The sequence below is a fragment of the Diplotaxodon limnothrissa genome, linkage group LG4 (assembly GCF_057381915.1).
Source record: "Diplotaxodon limnothrissa isolate DT_005_m linkage group LG4, D_limnothrissa_male_GT1.1, whole genome shotgun sequence".
Taxonomy (NCBI): Eukaryota; Metazoa; Chordata; class Actinopteri; order Cichliformes; family Cichlidae; genus Diplotaxodon; species Diplotaxodon limnothrissa.
In genome coordinates, this window is record NC_140599.1 from 22,582,747 (window position 1) to 22,592,686 (window position 9,940).

At 37.0% G+C, this 9,940-nt stretch overlaps 2 protein-coding genes across 3 annotated transcripts in view; both read right to left on the reverse strand.

Annotated features, from left to right (window-relative positions):
- Positions 1-208, reverse strand: part of LOC146633805 (BAR/IMD domain-containing adapter protein 2-like) — a 52,140-nt gene extending 51,932 nt beyond the window's left edge. The window contains exon 1 of the mRNA XM_085352530.1: positions 106-208. Coding sequence (XP_085208656.1) covers positions 106-177 — 72 coding nt within the window. The 5' untranslated portion in view covers positions 178-208. The remainder of the gene's footprint in view (positions 1-105) is intronic.
- A 1,664-nt stretch (positions 209-1,872) lies between these two features.
- LOC146633806 (charged multivesicular body protein 6-A-like) lies at positions 1,873-6,808 on the reverse strand. 2 transcript variants are annotated; one of them, XM_085352531.1, is made up of 8 exons: positions 6,743-6,808; positions 5,434-5,543; positions 5,076-5,163; positions 4,602-4,688; positions 4,435-4,500; positions 4,117-4,197; positions 2,018-2,093; positions 1,873-1,922 (listed from the first exon to the last, which is right to left on the reverse strand). In XM_085352531.1, the coding sequence occupies exons 1-8, from the start codon at positions 6,806-6,808 to the stop codon at positions 1,873-1,875; spliced, it is 624 nt and encodes a 207-aa protein (XP_085208657.1). The 2 variants fall into 2 exon arrangements, with proteins under 2 accessions (XP_085208657.1, XP_085208658.1); XM_085352532.1 differs by having other exon boundaries at positions 2,018-2,086; positions 4,113-4,197.
- Positions 6,809-9,940: the final 3,132 nt, after the last annotated feature.

Genomic DNA, 9,940 nt, shown 5'->3' on the forward strand with positions numbered 1-9,940 from the left:
AACTATACAAAGATCAAATTCATTTTGCCGCTGCAGTGCTTACTTTGCGGCTGAAATTACATGCTCGTATATACCTCCGAACTTTATTAATTAGTTGAACCTTACCTTGTAGACATTTTCCGTCAAACGGTGAACCTCGTCTGTGCGAGACATGGTGAAATCTTCAGCCAGGACCATAAACGTTGTTTTTTTTACTTTAAACGTGTATCCGCGGAGAGAAAGGGAAAAAAAAAAAAAAAAAAAACAGGGGAGAGACGGGTAAATGCACGAGTGCGAGCTAACAACAGGCGAGATAAGACACCGAGTGGCTCTGCGCTCCCGAAACCCACTAACTAAACACACCTTCTCTCTCCACAGCTGACAGTCCGATGCTGCCTTTACGGTCTACTCGGAAGTTCTGATTTTTGTTGGGCTTCCTTTATTTTATTTTATTTTTTTCGCAATCTCTTAAACACTGTGTGCGATGCGAAGATTTAAACAAAAGAAGTATAACATAGTATAACATTTTCCAGCTTTTGTTTACAAGTTTAAAAGTAAAATCTAATACATTCGGACGTATAGATTAGGGGTAAACAAGAATGAGAAAATATGAAGGGAGGGCTTTTATCCCCCAAAAGTATAAAATTTAAAAACCCAAACAATTATTAAAGGCTGTCATGGTAGCCTACGTTATCATGGCAATGAAAGTCACGTAACGAAATTTCTACTACGTTGCGCGACGTGTTTTTGTTATACTAAACGGTTAAAAACATTATTTCCCACGGTAATAGAACGCAGCACCATCTTGTCAAAATGCAGATTTAGAGCCCGCCCCCTAAATCTCTACCATTACTAAATATTTGAGGCAAATTCGTTCTCGTAGCCACAAATTCCATGTATTTTAAAATATGTATGTTTATCTATTCATATCGCTCCAGTGTTTACAATGATAAGCTTGGTAGAGTTATGCACAATAGGACCTAGCATATACCTTAACCTATAAACATATATGACTAAGCATGAACAGCTGGTTAAAGTAGTGGGATCATCCTGCCAGTTTATCTCCATGCGCACCAGTAATCAGTAATAAATGATAGAGTCTCAGTGTGGTGAATTTAAGCCATATTCCTCCGATTAAAGCCATTATACACCACGTAAATCTGCCTCAAGTATGCCTACTATTACATGAGGCTTTAGGGAAGTCGCACTGTACCTGTTACACCATAGGTGCTGTTTTTCCTCATAGGATAATTTGTGTTAGCTGCATTGTACATGCTAATTAGTGTCTAATTGCTGCTTAGTGTCAGATTGTAAATACTATATTTTCTTCCATGTCTTAGCAACATGAGATTTTGATTTTCTTTCAACAAGTACACACTAAGGGCACTCTAAATGAAGACACCTGTTATGTGGAGTGCGGTGTAGAAAAACACAAGTGAGGAGTGCCCCCTTCTGGAGAAAGTATGGTGCATATTTTCACTGGTATTTATTATTTTTATTAATTTTTCATTTTATAAAAATTACAAGAAAGACAAAAAATAATCAGTTGTGGACAAATAAAGACAGGACAGCGTTTGTTCCCACAGCTCAATTTAATATGTAAAGCTGTAAATAATGTGTAAGACATCTAAAAACTCCTGTTATTCTACAATAACAGCTACAATGCAACACTTCTCTTCCTAACCAAATCAGACACAGAGAAATAGAATATTTCACTTTATGCATGACTTAAGTGGAGCGGTGAACCAAGTACAGACAGTGCTGATGCTGTAAATTGTGTGAAGATGCACTGATGTGTGCAGGTCCCGTGTTCACATACCAAATCCCAGAAAAAAAAAGAAATCCACCTCTTTATGCAGCTTAACACTGGATACAGACCACACATTCAGTCTACTAGGCTGCCAACAGCTCTCTGTCTGGCTTGCTCTTTGCTTCTCGCCTCTCTAGAAAACACAAAATCAAAATAAAATAGTGTGACGTCAAACACTAATTTATGGTTGTTTAAGGAATGATTTGTTGAGTGAAAGATTAGATGTACCTGGCTCTGCTTTAGCTGCTTCTGACACCTCTGGTATTGGTTCACTGGGGACCTCTGGAAGTGCTACGTCTTCTTCCTGTTTCAGAAAGAGAGATTACGAAAGCCAGCTGACATATTTAGTTCCTGAAAAGCTGAAAAATTTGTGGACTTATTATCAAAGCAGTACTACAAAAAGTTGCACAACGATTTTATTTTAATTTTAGTTTAGGTGCATAATATATTGGACAAAGACAGTTTTTGACATTTTGGCTCTGCACACCAGAACAAGGGATTTTAGATTTTTTTAGAAATCAATTTGTGATTGAAGTACAGCAAACAGTATGCCATTAACTAGGAATTACATCCATTTTTATGCACAAACCTCCATTTTCCTAGACTCAAAATTAGTCACATAAACCAACATAATTTTAAATATAAGGACTGTTTCTAATACTTGTCTAAAAAGCCATTGCAGCAAAAGACTGCCTGAAGTCTAGAACCCACGGACATCAACAAAATGCTTTGTTTCTTTCCTTTAAATCCTCTGCTGCGGCATGTTCTGCATCCAGGTTTGCATTTAGTAACTGTAAAGCTATGTTGTGGTGGGATCAGGTCACACGTTTGGTCATTGAAGGATATCTCATTTCTTTGCCTTGAGAAACTCTTGTGCTGCTTTTGTAGTAAGCTTGGACATATATGCTCGAGTCATTATCTATGTGCTGCAGTCAGTTTTGCAGTATATGCCTGCATCTGAGCAGAGAGTACAGCGCTGTACACTTCAGAAATATTCCTACTACTTCAATCAGCAGGCACATCATCAATTAACACTAGTGGCCCAGATCCACTGACACCCCTACATGGCATAACATTGTCTCCTTTTCGTATGTCTGATAGATTTATTGTGTTCTTTTAGCCTGATGGCCTTTCTCAGTTTCACCGATATTTCTTTTGGCCTCATATTAAACCTTCTAAAAATCTTTTAAAAATCCACTGTGGTGGTGTTCAGAGGCAAAACTGCAAAAAAATAGTTTTCTTTGCTCAATAAATGATGTTGTTTTTTCCCCAGATGATTCTATTGATTTTCAGATATATTCATTTTAATTGCCCCTCTTACAGACATTTTCTGGGAGGTCTCATGTTGTTTCCATGCATTACCTCTTTAGGTTTTTTTTTTTTTTTTGCATTTACACCATACTTCACAGTTTCCAAAACACTATAGCTCCTTCAAAATAAAATAATATTCCTCTTTTTTTTTTTTCTAAAATCAATTTCTGCTTCTTGTTGCTTCAGGTAATTTTTCTTTTTTCATCTTAAAACAACTTGTTAATCTTTATAATGAGCTTTCTATTCAGGAGTTGTTTTTTGTTTGTTTCCTGTTTGTAAAGATAATCTACAGAGAAATTTGCACTGGTGTAATTCATGCAGTATTTGGGTTTGTATAACTGATTTCATTGTACAATAGTGAGGTCTAGCAGTGTGGGAGGATATTTTTGTATGCATTTAAAAATTGTCTTTAAGAAGAAACACATTTAATTCAGCTTCAAATACAATAATATCTACTGCGCTACAATTTTATTTGCATAATTGTGTCAAACTGATTCTTAAAACTAGTCTTTGTACAAATGTGAAAAATAGTAATTTACAGCATGTAGTTTGACAGACATGTGAATGTGTAATTTAGGATAATAATTACATCATAAAAGAATAATCTTCTGAGGTTTTAATCACAATGAATTAACCAAATTCATACCCACAGTTGTTTCATATTCACTGTGTTATTATGCTACATTTATATTGTAATTAGCTTAAAAATTCTTCTTCTAAGTTTGCAACACAGTTTTCTTCTCTTCAAAAACCAGATTTCTATAGATTTAAGATTAAATGGCAACGTTCAGTTTAGGTGTGATATCCCTGCATGAGTCAACCGTGAATCACAGCTTTAACCACATAATTGCTCAAGTGGAAGCACTCAGTGGCCAGCAGTTGAATGCTGCGGTCACGCTCGGAGCCTTGGTGGGCGTAACTATTAGATGAAGTGGGGCGATAACAGCAAAAGAGCATGCATGCTTTGGAAATATTTTTAGTAATAACAAAGGTTTACAATGCAGTGTAACACCCACCTGAGTGATAGCTTCCAGCTCTGCTAAGACAGCATCCTCATCCTCTTGTGTCAGGACTCCAGCCAACATTTCATCTATTTGCTACAGGTGCATAAATGAAGCAATAAATTAAAAACAAACAAACAAACTAAATCGTTGATTTAAAAAATTCTCTTAAAGTGATATGTATCATCCCAGAACATACACTACAATATGAAGGAAATAATTACTATTGGACATGTAGTTTAATCAAACCTCAGCTGATTTTTGGCATACATGCAGTACCGGTATTAATGATAGTTCTGTGCAGGTATATTTGATAAACATCAGGCATTTTACCCTTTGATAGTCAGTCGATTCCTGTGTCTCATCCAGGATTCTCTCCACATCTTCTATTGACATGATCTGTCATAATGTTACATTATACACTCATGTTTATAACTCTTAAGGTGGTATTAAAATATTTTGAAAATGCATAGTACAGGAAAAACAATGGAAAGCACTACCTCATGCATGCTCTTCAGACAGTCGTTGCCAACTTTAAGTCCCTCAATGACTTTCATTTCAATTTGCATGAACTCAATGTCTTGAACCTGTTGACAAACAATTACATTGTAAAAATAGTTACATGAAATATAAATAAACAAAACAACAAATCAAATAGTATTTGTCCCTTTTATTTTCTCATAAAATAGTGATTAAAGAGAGACTGAGTTAAAACAAACACTTTACATTACACTATTTTTTGGTTTGGATTAGCATGAAATATAGTAACAAATCACAAGTAATCACAAAACAGTATTGTATCACAAATGAATTTAAGGCCACAATGGACTTCTCAACTTTGGACCAATTTGCATTTAAGCAATCATATTATTAACAGTTATTTTGGAAACTGTTAAATACTGCAGAAGTGAACTGGTCCACTCTCCCTTGGCACTGAATATCAAAGCCTGGTGGACTGATGCTATGAAACTTACCATGCGCTCGAGATTTGAAATCTGATTTTCGGTCTTTTCTAGTAACTGATCCTGGTACCGTTTTTTCTTAAGAAGCAACAGCGCTTTTCTGCAATAACAAATGAAAACACAAAGCATCATATTGCAAAGAATATCTTTTGTTTACAGTACGAATACAGTGTGTACCGCTGCATGCCGAATAAAGTAAATTGAATTACAAAAGAGAAAACGGACTCTGTGCAGGAGTCATTAACTTGGGAAATTTTAAGTAGCATTATCCATATTTAAGTAAACCTCATTTGTTTACATTGTTGCCAGTATTCACAGTAGTGTAACTACATGCTGGTAGATATTGTGTAAAATCGAGACTTGTGCTTACTCCTTCTTGCCATCTTGTAGCAGCTGCTTTGCTAGACGTCGCTCTTTCTCCAGCTGCAAGGTGATTCTCTTTTGGTACTGCTTCAGCTTGTCTCTCTGCTGCTTCAGTTGCTGGACAAAATCCCCAACGAGAAAATGAAAAAAACAACAACAACAACAACAATATAATATACACATTCCTTGCCATTTTATTGGGTACACCTTGCTAGCCATGAGTTAGATAAATATGTTGGTTCATACTGACATGACAGCATCACACAGTTGCAGCAGATCTGCACCACCCGTTACACCAAATCACAGTGCTGACTGTGAAGGCCATTTGAGTACAGTGGCTTCATTGCCACGATCAAACAAACAGTTTGAGTTGATCTGAGCTTTTGACATGGCGCATTATTCTGCTGGAACTAGCCACGAGAACAAGGATAGACTGTGCTTAGAGTCATGGACATAGTCAGCTACAATACTCAGGGAGGATGCAGCATTTAAATGTTGCCCATTTGGTACAAGATGGGGAGGGTGGATCAATGCTTTCATGTCGTTTACAAATTCTGACCCTACTATCTCAGTGTCTATGGTGCAATTTTGGTGAGCTCATGTGAACTGTAACCTAATTTTCCTGTTCTTAGCTGCTGTACCTCACCTGCTTCAAGGTTTGCGATGTTGTTTGAAACTTGCAGAAGATGTGTTTTTCTGCATACCTTGGTGGTAATGAGTAGTAGTTACTGTTATCTTCTCATCAGCTCAAAGGAGTCTGCTCATTTGCTTATGAACTCTGTCATCATCAGGTCATTTTGAGAGAACTGCCTTTAGGAATGTAACAGCAGATCTGCCTCCATAGACGATCTCTTGCATCCTCTTCCGCTCTCCTTTCATATATCCATAATTGTGGTCTTTCTCTTCGCCTCCTGCCTGACAGCTTCATCTTTTACATCCTTTGCTACCATGTAATTGGCTGATTAGATATTAGATATTAGCCTTAAGCAGCAGTTAAACAGGAGTACCCAAATTTTTTTTTTTTTATCTACTAAAAAAGTAACGAAGAAATAGACACAAAAACACAAGGAAGAGGTCCATAAACTGATGTCGCATATTATAAATAGATGTACTCATTCAGTAGATATTTTATGAAACCAATTCTGTGCTAAACGGAGGAGGGGAATACAGTTCTCACGAGATACGAGTCGCAGAGAAACCCAACAGTAAGCACATCGGGCGATATTAATTCATCTCGCCGTGTGACCACAGCACAAGACCGTGCAACCCCTAACACTAGCCCGATAACGGGGATGCTATAACCGCTATCAGCTCACCAAAATGGCTTTGTCCTGCTCCGTTACACGAGAAGGTCGACTCTTTCTCCCAAAGACGTTTCCCATTATTCAGCCACATCCCCGCCACATTCTCCCGTATCAACACAAAAAATATCACTTTTTGCTAAACATTTTGTACGATAGTAATTAGCCTAAAATGGCTAACAGGCTAACTGACTACACCATGCCCTCAGTTCTTTTTGTTTTCCGCGTTTCCTACGGCAAGCAAGGCAGGACGTATAATCCGAAGCGTTACATTACTTGATTATTAGAGCTCGTTGTTCTGATATTCATTCCTGTTATATTGTGACATGGTACGTGCGGTAACAGCTGCGCCTATTACTATGATAAAATGAATTCAACTGCAGATTGTATAGGGGGCACATGTTAAACACTCTCGCCGGACTGTTGGTACCTTGGAGAGCTTCCGCCTCTCCGGGGGTTCCAGGATCAGCACCATGGAGAGCAATCAAGAAACGTTTCCTCTAAAAATAGCAGATTTTGCTCATCATAAAGGCAGGAAATTAACAGACAGCTCTTGTATTATTTCACATTAGTAAGGTTAAGCAATGTGATAAGAGGACAGCATTCTAAATGACTCAATATTGTGCAAAAGTCTTGGAAACAGAGACAACTCTTATTTATTTTTAGTTTACTTCCAAGGAGCCAGACTAAGTTTTTCATTAGAGTTTGCCGTTGTGTCTACACATAAGAGACGTTTCGTGAAGTGCACATTTTAAACGGCACCTTTAGATACTTTTGTTACACCAGTATGTTGCGAAAAACATTTAGTTCCCATTTCTTTAGTTGAATCTACAAAAAATATCAAAGATAAAACGGTTAAACAGCCATAAAACTGTATTCTTGCACCAAAATGATTCTCAGCTATTAGACAAAAAATGTGACATACCAAAGTGTATATTTATTGTGTCAGGTTATGCCAGATTACATGAGAACTAGGCTGAAAATCATTGGCAACAGGCCTCATGGAGTGATGAACTCAAATGTGAAATTTGGGTCAATACTGTATGTATGGAGAAGGTCAGGCAAGTGGTACAATAGTTAGCATCCATCTGTCAAACATAGAGGCTCTATCATGATCCAGGGCTACATTTCAGCCAGTGTTGGTTGTTGGGGGATCTTGTCAAATGTTGATATTGTTGGAATTATGAATATAGATAAGTATCATCAGATTTTGATCCAACATGCAATACTATCTGGAAAGGAACTGGTTGCCTGCAGCTTTATTTTTCAGCATGAAAATGATCCCAAACACAGCAAACACATACCTGGATAGAAAACACACAATGGAACAGTATCAGTCATGCCCTGGGCTCCCCAGTGCCCGGACCTTAACATCACTGAAGCAGCGTGAGATCAGTTTGACAGAGAACAGAACAAAACACAGCCATAATACAAAGAAATGATCTGAAGACTACTTAAAGAAATGACAAGAAAGCTTACCTAAGAGAGTTAAGGCTGTGCTGAAGATTAAAGGTGGTCAAAGCAAATATTGACTTTTAAAGTTGTTAGTACTGTACAAACTATTTTTTATTTTTTTACTAATTACTAGTTTATTTGTGTTTTGTGGTAGGTTGAGTTTAATGTCTTGACTGTTGTAACATAGACATCCCCGAATGTAATTTTTCTTACTCATAACACTACCATTTTTCTGTGATTCATAAATGATATGCAGAATAAAGTGTGCTGGGCTGAGGGGCATGCTTTGGAAAATAACTGTACTTCAAAAAGACATATTTTACATGTATACCATCAACTATAGGTGAAGAATAGTATTTCAATAGATAGAAAAAAATCAGTATTGCTTGGCAGTGTGAAGGGAACTGTAGGAACAAGATGAAAGGCATTTGGTTCAAGCCAACCTTACCTATTAGAGCTTTGGAAAAACAAGACTTAATCCCTACTATAGTGTAATCCCTGTGATCTGCACTTTTTGTTTTGATCAGCGGCTGCCCAGCCAATTAAGTCAACAGCTTACAAAGAGTTTATTGGTTTATTTCAGTTCAACTTATAACACTACATAGACTTACAGGTGCACTGCAGGACACAGCAGCCTCTCCGATCAATGTGTTACAGAAAACATTTCTGACCACACTTTTCACCAACACTGACTACAGCCAGAAATGTATCAAGTTAGGGATCTCTGACGCAGTTTATTCTATTCCCAAGGTGCATAGAGAAGAATAAGATTCTGAAGTGGTCAAAGTCTTGTAGCATAAAGAACAATTTTATTATATTGAAGTGAAACAGGTGAATACTTCAAGGACACTGGTTTGCAGTTGTGTGTTGTGCATTTTTTGATTCTTGAGAAGTCTGCTCTTTCGAAGAGCTGACAGAGAACCATGCCTCTAAGACTCCCATTGCCCCATACTATATCTCCAGGTACAGGTTATCACACCAAATCCCAACCACACTAATGAAATTACTGCAGCAGGTCTTTCTAAGCCATCAGTGGAGAGCTAATAAGTAAACAATGGATCAACAAGTCTGAATATAGCATTTAATCATGAGACTTTCTGTACACATTAGCAAACATGAAAAAAACCCAGACATAACACATTTATTTAATAAAGTAGAGAATGTTCCTTGCATATTCAGTTTATTCTTTAAAAGCTAACTAGTAGCACTGAGTTCTGCATTCAAAAGTTTCTTTATAATTACTTGTATGGCCAATTTTGCTTTAATAGTGATAACAGTCAGTTATTATTTTATCATCTATGCCCATCTGACTTTTTGTTAAAGGCATCTTTGGCTAATGAAAACAAAACTATAATACTTGGTATTTGTTTTATTAACTCATTCATTTTTTCCTGTATCCTTTCAAATCGCACCCTTGGAAATTACAAAAAGGACAAAAAAGAAACGATATTGCTGCCAAACAGAAGGATAAAGCAAAAAAAATAAAAAATAAAAAATCAAATGCCATGATGGAAGCCAGCCACTCACTTTACATCAAAATACTGACCGATGATTATATCCATGCACACCACCAGAATACTGAAAAGAGTTCAAAGACTGCGGATTTTGGTTCATAGAAAAGCTTACATTTGAGCAACAGTATTTCCATAAACCATGATAACGACAACAACAACAGCCTTCAGATGAAACTGAACAGTCCTCTATATTAAAAACTTTCAGTGCTTTCCAGGGACTGCATTAGTGTGTCAGTGAGGCAAC